General features: G+C 34.2%; 1 protein-coding gene across 11 annotated transcripts in view; it reads right to left on the bottom strand.

The window, feature by feature from the left end:
• Nucleotides 1–13,019, bottom strand: part of DIAPH2 (diaphanous related formin 2) — a 251,755-nt gene that overhangs the window by 206,445 nt on the left and 32,291 nt on the right. For all 11 annotated transcript variants that reach the window (XM_075161966.1, XM_075161969.1, XM_075161962.1 and 8 more), the window contains 8 exons: nt 11,107–11,246; nt 10,659–10,733; nt 10,505–10,574; nt 9,021–9,157; nt 7,707–7,815; nt 4,157–4,267; nt 1,864–1,982; nt 808–924 (listed from right to left, as the gene is read on the bottom strand). In XM_075161966.1, coding sequence (XP_075018067.1) covers nt 808–924; nt 1,864–1,982; nt 4,157–4,267; nt 7,707–7,815; nt 9,021–9,157; nt 10,505–10,574; nt 10,659–10,733; nt 11,107–11,246 — 878 coding nt within the window. The remainder of the gene's footprint in view (nt 1–807; nt 925–1,863; nt 1,983–4,156; nt 4,268–7,706; nt 7,816–9,020; nt 9,158–10,504; nt 10,575–10,658; nt 10,734–11,106; nt 11,247–13,019) is intronic.

Here is a 13,019-nt window from a genome sequence, read left to right as displayed (position 1 = left end):
TTCTCACCACAGTGAATTCCATCACTGGCAAAAACACCAGTATTCAATTACTTAGAAAATGAGTTAATTATTAACTTAATTGCTTGATATACATCTCTTCACAACAACATTAGGTACCTCTAAGATGAGGGGATTCTGTGCTCAAAATTATTAGTTATTATGAGTGCAAGGTATTACATCTCAATTTCACATACTGTTGAGCTCCCAAAGTAGGAAACCCTCAAACCTAAACTGATGATATTCCAAACTTTCAAATTTAAAAGAAAAACTATAAAAATTGAAGATTTCTCAGGTTATATTTACTTCTTAATTTTATCATCTTGCATATCAATTGGTTTTATCATCTCTTTACAACTAAAAAAAAACCTTCTTAACAAGATTTTGTACGTGGTACTTTGACACTGCTAAGACATTATGAGGTGCACATAAGAGAAGCTTACATTGAAAAGACAAGATATAAGCACTGTGGAAGTATTTTCAATTATAGTTATACAACTAAGTTCTTTGAAGTCATGAAGCTATCAAACTTGAATAAAGGAAAAAGTGCTCAACAAGTTAAAAGATTTTGGGATGAGGGTGTTAGAATAAGGTTCAAGTCTTTGAAATAAGTATTATTCTATTTAACAAGATCTTTTCAATATTAACATTGAGTCGAAAGACAAATAACACACCAGTTAACCAGCAACTATTCATGCATGATTACGAGCTACTCAGTTTCTGAGGTCTTCATTCCATTCTTACCAGGGTCTTGACTTCTATTCTTCCCCCTACCCCCTCCAAAAATAAAACCTGACAGCTGACACTTACCGGACATAGTAATCACTTCTGATGAGAAGGAAATGTTGGAGAATTGACAAGAAGTAATTTTCAGAAGATGTATCTTTCAACATATTATACAGCAGATGAAATACTTCATTCACATCAGTGCAAACATTGTTAAGGAAATACAAGGACTTAAAAAACAAACAAACAAAAAACAACCAAAAAAACCCCACTACACAACCAAACACCCACCCCACCCCACCCCAAACCCAGTTCCCTAGATGTTGTTCATATCGTTCAAGTAAAACTTTTCAACACTCTGAACTACTATCCTTATTAGCAAATATCCTTTTTCCACTAAGATTATCCACGGAAACTCTGTCCCCTGTTCAACAATTAAGACATGTTTCTTTACGACTCAGAAAAATCATACTACATACTTCTTATCACAGAATCCTGTAAACATATTTCACACAAAGCTTTCCTTTTCATTCTGAAGTGAGCCAGGCTACTGGTAAATACACACTAGTCCATCGTTTTAGTTTCTTAAAGAAGAGTTACCTGTAATTACCTGTTCTGTAATGCAACAACATAACTTGTTAATGATATTATATTCCTCTCATTGATTTTATCTACCTTCCTCTGCTTCTTAAGTCGCAGCTACTACTCTTTTAAAAACTGCAAGCAACCAAGGTAACTTTAAATTTACTGCTTCTTCACAACTAGAGAAGGCATGCATCTTAAGTAGTTCAGAACCTACTAGAAATTTTGTTCCAACTTAGTTACCAAAACTCAAACTTATAATCTTGCACGGGTGTAATTTTGTATCTTCATGTATTACAAGCCAGAGTTTAGCTTAGTAAATGTTATTTATGAAAAATTCATTCAGTTCCCAATGACTTATATTTGACATGCAAATTTAAGTACTAATTTTCTAAATAAATCTTTAACAAAAAAAAAGTGGAAAGAAATCTGCTTGAGAAAGTCCCTGGTAAGATACACAACTGTGACAAATAAACTGCACATAGAGCATTCTAACTTGCATTTAATAAAGTTATTAAACAATGCAACAAGTTCTAACACCATTTCTATAAAGGATATTCCATTTCAGCTCTGATATCATTGAGACGATGTGACAGTTCAATTAAGTCTTCTTCTTTGTTCTCATCAAACACTTTCAGCTGAATATCAAGCTCTTCATTATCCTTATCTTTCAAGCCCTATTTTTCAAGGCATAGTATATCTTAATTTTCCCTTTTTTAAAGCAATAATTCCCCCCCTTCAAAAGTTACATCATGACAAAATACAAGACATTAACCTTTGGAACAGGAATAAGCTGTAACTCAGTGCCTGGGGTTTTTATTATAATTGCACAGCTGAGAACATTTAAGGCAAAATATCAGCAAATACAGCAGGTATGGGCTGCAGAACAAACATGAAGCCTTCTAATGGAGTTGAGTTCTCTTAATGAGACATAGTCAGCAGTTTATGCTTGTTAATGTCAGAGTTTCTTTAAAAAAAAGCATAAGGATATTTCAAAACATTAATGTAAGTGAACTTCAGAAGCCTGAAGAAGTGTAAAGAAGATATGCTTACAACTTCTATTATTAAGTTAATCTAGATCATAGCACAAAAACATCCATAGTACATTTAGAAATAATTACAAGAGAAATAAAGAATTAAAAAACCAAAACAAAAATTAGTACTTGGAGCAGGGGAAAATTTGTTTTTCTTGAAAGAAATACAAGCAATTTCTCTCATACACTTAAGAACCAAGTTTAGCTTCCTACTAGGCAAATCACAAAAAAGGGAACTAGTTCAAAAGCCGTTAGTGTGAATGCACTCCATGCTTTAAATGAAAATTGGCCTGGAATTGTCATAACTGGATGTGCACAAACTGAATGGCAACCGTATATGTTCCCAAAACAAAGTAGAAACTCATACCAATTCTAATGTTTGAAAACCAGAGAAGGCTACTGTGAATCTGGACAGATTAAGAGAGAGAAGTATGGATCCTCCTCCTGATTGTTTTTTTGTTCAAGAAACTCTCATTTGTAAGTTTCTTGAAAATTTACCCCTAAGTACTGATATGAGCATGAAGTCTTCTTAAGATGTTTACCATTAAGAAAGTTGCTTTCTAATGCAAAAAAACCTCCTCTACCTTCAACATTCATTCCCCGCAGAATTAATGATTCAAGTTCAATGTGTATGTTGTAATACCTTACAGATAAACAAACAGCAAGATGGTATTGACTGTTTTAGTTGATATTACAGCTTACATGAAATGTTAACTTCAGTAGAGACAGAATTTCAACACAATAGCCGTTCAACATTTTTAGAAAAGATTGTTATCACTAAATATTAATTGCTTTTAAACTCATGTCTCTGTATGTCAGTACACTCTACAAACTTTTCTATCATGATTTATTACAACTCAGTTTATTTGCCACCTAACCCAACCCCAATTCTTAAAGTTTTTAAGCATTTATTCATTGTGTAAACTAACTTTCAGTGGATTAAAAAAAAACCTAAAACTTCTTCAGGCTTTCAGATGTTCTACAGCAAATAAAGACAGCAGATCACATTAATGTATCTACATGATATAAAACCTAAACACATACCCTAAGAAAAATTAACATACACACATCAATAACAGTTTCAAAGCTGAATGTGCTAAAAACTGAAGGTTTTTATTCCTGACAAGTGCTGATGATTCAAAACGTCATATCTTTAAAGTTACAGCAGTATAAATTCTCTTTCAGACAAATATAAGCGGGTACTCTTTAATTTCTCTCGTCTTTTGAGAGAAACTGCTGAGTAGCTTAATTATACATCTCCTTGATGTAAGCATCAGAATGGTTTCTTGGTTAAGAGCTATAAATCTACCTGTAAGTCACAAATATTCATACACAACTACCCATAAAGGCATAGTTCTGTGCAGCTGCATGAAGACATGCAGTCTCAAAAAGAATGAAGGAGTTGATTTGATTTTTCCTTAAAAACTCCAAATGCATTTTCAGAAAACAGATTAGAGAAAAACAGATTTCACAGCAAACAACAGGAACAGCATATACAAAGAAAGTTAATCCAAGATTGGTTCCACAGCTAGACTCACATTTGCTGCATGTGCTTTGAGCTCATTATGCTAAATTTGACTACCCGAATTTAATTTCTAATATATTCACTTGTTTCCACTACCATTCTGGTTTACACAGCTCATGCCTAAATTTGCAACTATGCACAAAGAAAGCAGATTTGGATTCATAGTCCTTTCCAGGTCTGACCTTCCCCACCCCCATTCTTTCACATCTTCTACTCTCAGTAAAACAATTTGGTTATCTTCAATGTTCACAAATAGTTGACTGCGATGAACTCCTATATACAAATGACTTACAGGCAATATTTTCTTCAGGCCACAACGTGAAAACTCATTTCTCAAGTGTATCCTGAAATCAAGATCTTCTGGAGATGTAACAAGGGCGTTGATGAGCTGCATACATGCTACCTGTTATCAGAAATATAGGCAAAAACTTTTAGTGTGTATAGAATGAAAATAAATACTGTCTTTGACTATTTCAGTTTAATTGACGAAATGTCAAGAGATGGATATGATTTATTATGTGGCACACATGCAACACTTTGGTTAATTTAAGCAACATTAAATACTGCTCTGTTTTCATATTGTGAGTGCTTCTGCTATGTCTAAATTGTATCACATAAAGGATCGTACTTTATTTCAGAAAGTTATTCCCACACTACAGTTCCACATTGCAACTCCTTCTCTTTCTCCTCAGTATTCACCAATTTGAAAACAACCTATTTTTACAGTAATCGAAAATTTAAAAAAAAAAAACAACAAAACCACCCATACACAAAATAATTCACATCACCAGCTGTCTTTTCTACTCCTGCACAGCACTTTTGCAAAATACCTGAAGTCTCAGGATACTGGCTAATGCTTTAATTGAACAGCTGTGCACTTCTAATTGATTTACTTTAAAACAGGTAGACAATAGCATAATGCCAAAAGTGCTGATCCACGTTAAGAGACTAAACGAGGACTCCAGGGAAATACCAAGTTTGGTAAAAGATGTTAACTGCAAATAGAAGTAGCATTAGAGTAGAAAAAAAAAAAAAATAAAAATCAATAGCTGCAGAGAAAAAAGTCAGATAAAAGCACCCTTCCTGTTTTAATTACATTCTCTATTTAGTTTTAATGGAACACCTTATGGAGTCTTAAATTTCTATTAAAACACTCTTTCAAAGGTACTCCCTTTATATAGCTGCATCTTCAGATAATGTAGTATCATCATGCTCGCTTGAATGATTCTTGTTATTTTACTACTATGACATGCCTTAACAAGCCAAAGTACATGTCCAATCTGAAATTAATAGAGAGAAGAGGTGCCATCTGCTATGATTGCTTTTGCCAGAAGAGACTCTGGCTTAATGGCTTGTGCTAATACATTACAAGTAAAGAACGATTTTGTCATAAACAAGTTAATGAGTCTTGCAACTGTACCTTTACTGACATATAAGTGAGGTTTCGGGAGGAGTGGGGAAAGAGGGACAGGCAGGAATTTTGCGTGGTTGTTTTTGTTTGTTTTAAATCAACAAAGTCATGAAGAAGGAGACAACTTTAAAATGAATTCTTTTGTGACAGCATTATCAAGATGATGAGAATGTCATTTACAGAAACTTATTGAACAGCATTAACTCATCAGCTCTGAAACAAGAACTACTGATGGTAAACATAGCGTTAAGACAAACATAGCTGACATACATATGATCTAATAATGCAAAAAAGTATCCCTTCTGTGCAGGCATACCTGCCCTGCTTGCATTCTACTTTTCCGTATCTTTCAGCCATGGTAGCTGAAATACAAATTTACAAATACTGTATTATGAGAAGGAAATAAGTCAAAGTCATCCTTTAGCAGGATATTCAGCCACTTGGTCTCTACGCAAACACTTGCAGTTAGCAAAAAAAAGCAATTAAAAAAAGCTTGCATTCTAATAGCAACCAAAACTCTTGGGCTATTCAGGTGTATACAGACAATAAAAAACTCTATCCACTGACACATAAGCGGCAACGAACATGTGACGTAGGACATGACTCAGTAAAGATCACTGGCGTAAAAGACTGTTTATTTTATTATTTTGTAAAAAATCATTTAAAAAACTCACTAGATAATCCCTAGAGATGCACCAGTGGCTGATGAAGGGCAGTTGTCAAAACACACACTAAGGAATGCACAGTTCTTGTTGACAAAAGCAGCAGTGATATCCTGCTGCACACTACCAATCTCAAAAGGTACCCGTGCCAAAAATGGACACACCCCATCCACATCTGTCATAGTTATTATATATCTGAATATTTAAGAGGCTGCATATACTGCTGCCTAAAGTCCCAGCAGTAGTAGCACAGCTGCGTGTATATCTTAGAGATTTCTTAGACATGGAAGAAATGTGCATGCCTATCCTAAGGAAACAGTGTTATATTTTATAACACAAGGACTCAAAAGGACAGGTTAGCATGAAAAGTAAATTACTACACTCTGCCCACAGGGCAATCACACTGTAGTTCCTGAAGTAATTCTTTTCAGTACAGGACTTGGTATGAAAATTCAGCACTCCCTGCAAAGAGAGTTACATTAAGCTATGCATCTATCTTCAGCTGACTATAAAGCCAGTATACTGAAGGTGAAAGCTACAAAAACATATACTTGACACTGATCAGTTTTGACTGTGGCTTATTTCTGTTTAATGTAGGAGGATGGCTGTGTTAAGAAAATGGCTATGTTGGATGACATCAAGCTTTAAATATCTAAAACTAGCAGCTTTACTCCCACTGAATTTATTTCTCATATTACTAAATGATTAATGAATTATCACTGTCCGTGTGCCACTAATTTTTCAAAAAAAGGTCAACCATTCAATTTACCAGAGATAGGCTAGGATTTAACCTAAGTTGTCATTACCAGCGAGAATGATATCAAGTTACCAAAATCCTTCATAGCCAAATAAAACTTTTGACTGCAGTTCCTAGAAAATTTCAATACAAAAAACCCTTCGAAATTCTTAAATATTTTAAGAAGATCTATGCTTATTTATTTCTTCATTCAGTAATATTACAAAAAGGTGAACAATACTGGAAGTATGTTCCTGCCACAGCTACTTCAAACAGTAAGATACTTGAAGCGTGTGCTCAGTTAAGGCATTCCAGTTGTGGTTCTAAATTAAACTCAAATACTTACTTCAAGAGCACAACACAAACTTGTTCTGTCTTTTTACAAATATATTACTTCAATGGAACCATTTCAAAGCCATAAGTACAGGAGTTTTTGTTTATTTTGGGAGGGGCAAGATTCGAGGGGGAAGGGGGTGTTTAAACAAGCAATGCAACTTAGGAGTACTTTTGCATGCTTCTTCCCTAAACCCAAAACATATACAGGGAGAACTGCCTCCAACTCCTTAAACTCCAATTTCCTCAGGGCTCCAGTAACAATAACTAAAACATTTCAGAGGACAGACTGAGAAATGGATTTTAATGGTCCACTAAACCACATAAAATTCCCAGTCAAGAAGATTAAGCAGTGACAACAATAATAAAATGCTTTCACAGACTTATTACCTGAGCATTATATCTGGCATCCAAGAAAAGGAATATCACTAATTACTCTCTTTTTATTAAGGTCGAGACTTTTTAATCCTATTTTTGGGACAAGGAAGTGAGTTTCATGGTTTCACACCATTAACAATTAGAAAATCTAGTATCAGCAGGCCATTTCTATTTATTTTTCCTCTTTTACTGAACACTAGACTAATAGCACTGAAAGATTTTGCTGGTAAATAATTTAAAGATCATAAAATAATACACAGTCTTCTAGTATTTTAGATTATTTCTGAAGTATTAGGAAGCATATAAAAGAAAGTAAACCCACCTGCAGTTGTAAGAATTCATGGTTTTCCAGTCCTTCAACAATCTGAGAAAAACGTTCCCTATTGTGCCTTTCAGCAGCAGTTGTTATAGCACCTAAAAGCTTGTCCAGACTAAAAGAAAGATAAACTGTCAAAAAGCGTACCACAGTCAACTTTCTCATTTTAAAGATACTTAGCCCACTATTTACACAACTCAAGACTTTAGTGCACTGACAGAGAATCTGAATGCATTTAGCAACACTTATCTATATGAAGTTGAAAACAAACCAAGAACCAAGTGTTAAAATATCTACAAGATTAATGTCGAATTAAAAAAAAAAGATTACTAGATCTCTAAATTATTGTGACATTCAGCTAAGAAACAACCAATAAGAAAAAAAAAGAAAAATCACTACCTTTGCAAGACTGTGCACTAGGTACTAGCTGATATGTTTGACATCTGGGAATTCTAATAAATCGTCTTTTCAGAAATCAAAATGTTTGTATCTATTTATTGCATAGAAAACATGGAGTTTGCCATTTTTAACCTTCAGTAAACTAAGACACTCGATAATTTAAAGCAAACATTTGCCAACTGATTATCTTTATTTTAAAAAGCTCATAGACATATGCTACATAACTCCATAACTTGAACTACTCAAAACTTCAGCTATAAATGTAAACTTTTTGCCCCTGTCAGATTTGTTATGTTTAGGTAGAGGTGATATTTTAATAAAATCCATAACTATATTTATTTCTATATTATTAATATTATTTTCTAAACTAATGAAAAATCTTAACATGTGGTGTCAGATCAGTAATTTTCAAATACAGTAAGTTCATCTCCCCTCCTCAGGGAAGATGTCCCAATCTCAATCCTCCCCACCATAATAGGCTCAGTAGTGCGCCATGCTAACACACATTGTTCTAAATTGTATTTAAATCTGACAGCTTTCCTTGTGGCAATTAAAAGTTCACAATTCCTGATCACGCTCATCAGGGACACATGAAATAATTTATATATTCTCTTTTCAGCAGCCATTTATGAACAGTTATGGCTCATTAAGTCTTCTCTTCTCTATAGCAAGCAATCATAGTCCTTTCAGATCTCCACTTAAGCCACGGTTTGTAGATCAAAAGCTCATTTGCTTTTGTCTGATTTAATATTGGATTAATGCATCAGAACACGTGAAAGTGTCTTTTCATTTAAACTACATTTAGAAAGTAAAGACTTAATAGGTTACGTTTGTTTTACTGACAAGTTTTCTCACGTGTGTCCAAACTGACAACTCATGAGCATTCAAAAAAAAAAAAATTTGTTTCAATATCTTTCTTACATATTTTCCTCTCCAACAATGCAGATAGCAGAAAGTATTTTCACTGTTTCGGTCATCATGTGTGGTTGCTTTGGATCAATTGCTCTTGATAACAGCAAGAGACTTCTTTCATCTCCTAGAATCCTTTGCAATCCATACTGAAAGAAACAAAAAGCTTACAGTGAAAAGATTGTAATTGCCTCGAATACTCATCATCATCTTTGGGCTTCAGATCCTTAGGAATCCTCACACCCCCTCTCCCCCATAGGAAGTTTGGCAACACTCTACTAAAACCTTCTGGCTATTACTGCTTGGGGACACAAGTCAGTCTTCCTGATCTTACATTTGAGGCTTTCTCCTAAGAAAGTAAGAGAGTCAGCTCCTAAGGAAGATATCGTACCTCGTAAAGTCAGGTATCCACCAAAAGACAAACCAGTTTTTATTTTCTATCTATATCTGAAATACCTCAACAGTATGAAAAATTCCTTCATTTTTTTTTCCTCCTGGCAAGTCGAAATAATATCTTCTACACAATGACCAACAGAAGTTGAAATTCTTTTTTGAAACAACTATCTTCTTTTATTTATTGTATAATCTATATCACTTTCGGTACAGCTAAATCAAAAAACACTTACACACTGGCATTTATTTAAAAGTAGCATTATTCTTCTTTTTCATTTTCATTAACTACAGGATAGTTGGTAAATCAGATATCTAATTGTCTGAAGTCACATTTTAAGTGTAGGAATAGCAGAGGGGGAAGCACGTGACGATTTAAATTTACTTTTCCCACTTCATCAGATAGGCTATTCTGTAAGTGAGATTTTACTAAACTGAGTAACAGCAGTTAAAAGGAACTTTAATGCAGAGTTATATTTGTTATGGGTGGGGGAGAATAAATCATTATAACGACACTTCAGATTTTGCTATGAATAAAGCAAAATTACAGGTTCAATATCAACTTCTAGAAGCAGTACTCACACTTTGTGAACATGAGTAACCCATGTTAGAAACAAGTTAGATACTTTGGTCTAGTTTAAGTTGTTTTATCCTTTACCCACTACCTACCAACTTAAAAATGTAGCTAAAAATATATTAAAATCATACTCAATTTAAAATCAGGTGAAAAGTACATTATATTAACGAAAACAATCATGTATTGAAATCAGAATTTAGAAAGAAATATTTTCCTTTCAATTTCACAAGCAATTAATTTCCTAATTCACTTACCTTAAATCCATACTATCATCCTGTTTGTGAAATATTTTACTTCCAAAAATTGATAGTATTTAACAAAACTAAGACAAAATGCATATTCAGAAGGTTTATGAACAAGACTCTCAACAAAAAGTTACACTAAGTTTACGATGTACATTTCCAAAGAGTCAGCTGATACCAGATATACAAGCTTTCCTTCCTTTTCTGAGATTCAACATGCTACATAGATCTTGAAGTCAACAAAAACCAATCATGCTAGAAGTATCTGAATTTAAAATACTTCTTACTTTATTGTTCATAAATGCTTTGAGGCACTGGATAAGTTTATGTTGATTCTTCTTATCAATACTTTCTTGCCTTGAAAGGAAGGAAAATAATGTAAGTACAAACAATCTTCACAAGCTCCCCCACCCCTCCCCTTCAAAAGATCCAAGTCCTTACTGTTTCTTGTCCAAAAGCTTTTCCAATACATCCAACAGAAGTCCAAGACCTTCATGTCCAAAATTGTTAACCCAGCTGGAAAAAGGAAGAAAAATGCTTTTAATTATTTCTTAATCAAATGTAAACTTGGAAAGTTATGTCTCCAATACCGCTTGCACATCTCTTCATAGACGCTGCTTTAAGTCTCACTTCCCAGGAAGACCTGATCAACCATTAAGACAAATGCTTAGTACCAACAACCAGAAGTTGTTGAGAACCACTGTGAAAGGCGAGAAGATATTGCAGACAGTTGCAAACATTTCAGTTATCCTTTTCCAGTGTGCTGAGAACTACTTTCTCATGCCAAGAAGTATTAGCATAATTACTCTGGTTTCAAAAAAAACCCCACAATCCTTTATTGCTAAGCAAAAACAGCATGATGAAAACTACAGCAGAAATTATTACTTACCTGACTGGATTGCTAGTTAGAGACACTCTCAAAGACTCTAGACAATTAAGAAGCTTTTCCTCTGAAATTCCAGATCGCAATTCATGAATATATTCTTGCGAGGACAGTGTGCATTCATGCTTGCTGTTTTTCAGTCCGCCCTATCACAGAAGACAGAACGCTGCTTAATGTTATATTGATCATAGTAGCGTTCAGATGATAGCATGTAAGGCCAATATTTCTGTGTAAATTTTAAAATCACCATTTTCCCTGTACAACTATCAAAGACCCATGACTGGACTTTGATTTGTCGTAAGTGTTTAATAGTCTAGGTTTTCCATCACAAGGGTAAGTATTTTTCTGGAATCTTCTTCACTTCTTTGAGTAAAGTGCATGTACTACATCTTGGATATAAAAATTTAATTCCATCATTCTGTTCTATTAACATGTTTAACTGCTACACACTCTTATTTAACATCTACTTCACAACACTGTAGTAGAAACAAACATAAAGAGAGAGACATAACCCCCCACCACCACCACTTGTTATTAAGCTTGTCTGATCATTCCCACTGTACCTGTCTTCTGTTTTAAAAAAGCTGTGCATTATCACTATGGACATATCCTGACTCTCAAATTAATTCTCTCTTCTACAAAAGAAAGGAAGAAGATAAACCACTGAAAATGACTTCGAAAAGGAGCTGGTATCCACCAACTGTTAAATCAGTGTTTTAAAAATCATGCAGCTACATGACTCAATGATTTCTTGCTGTACCATAATTGCATGTTCGGCCACTAATCGAGATCTCTAGAGGATCATGTTTGCTACAAAAGAATCATATGGAAGATTTGACAAAGAGCTCATCTCCCTATTAAAGTGTCATTACAGAAGAATAACTACCTACAAGGTATTTCAGTATTAAAATGCCTGATAATCAGTTTTTAGAGCTGTAGTATTCAAAACCATGAACGATATACAAAACGTTTTACCAAAGGGTGCAACTAATCTTTTGTACAGCTCAGACAAGTTGCAGAAAAGTAGGCTTATCTCAGAAGAGTGGTTATGATTAGTACGCAGTTCCTAAAGCTCCTTAGCTCTAAATGGTGTATTGAAGAGAACCTGATAAAGACGTGTCATGGGTGTAAAGGCAATATGAAAAGTGCCTGACCCAGAATAGGATTTATATGTATTTGGTTTTAATTGTATCAGGAACTTCTCTGACTACTGTAATCTTCTAATTGTCTCTCTTTCAAAAAGTTACACTTTTAATGAAGTTTCTGGTTTGCTCTATTCAAATTCTTACCATTCGTTTTCCAAAAATGGCACTAAGTATGGCTGATAATAAAATGACTTGTCTTCATTTAAGTTAATGATTTTGACCTACATAATTCCAGTATTAATTCATATAACAGAACTAAGTAAATGTTCACAATGTACTTTCAGATTGTTCGTCCTCACCTCAACAAAACAAAAAGCTGACACAGATTGTGAATGCATCAAGACAACAGTCTCCTCTGGACTGTGTCAACTTTGGAGATGTTTCTTGCTGACATGCATAGCACCTTTAGCTGGACAACACATGCCAGTTATACATCGAAGGACCAAGACAGACATAAAGATGAGTAAATAGGATATAAAGTAACTACAATCTGTCACTATCAACCTCCTTAACAAAGAGATGCTCTTCCACCGAAGGAAAAGGAAATAAATGGGTGGAGGTTATCTTTGTAAGAGTTGAACCGACTTTAAATCAGAGAAGTATATTATCACTACATATTAAAAATTGTAACAGTACAGAAAAACCATCACTCTGACAGACCATAAGGTAAAGAACTAGAAAACAGGAACAGCTTTATGCTGTCCATTGCATTGGATGGAAACAGAAAAAGATTGTATGTGTAACTAATATACACTATCTACACAATACTGGATA

Source organism: Calonectris borealis, chromosome 13 (assembly GCF_964195595.1).
Source record: "Calonectris borealis chromosome 13, bCalBor7.hap1.2, whole genome shotgun sequence".
In the NCBI taxonomy this organism is placed as follows: Eukaryota; Metazoa; Chordata; class Aves; order Procellariiformes; family Procellariidae; genus Calonectris; species Calonectris borealis.
This window is presented reverse-complemented; position numbering and strand designations above follow the sequence as displayed.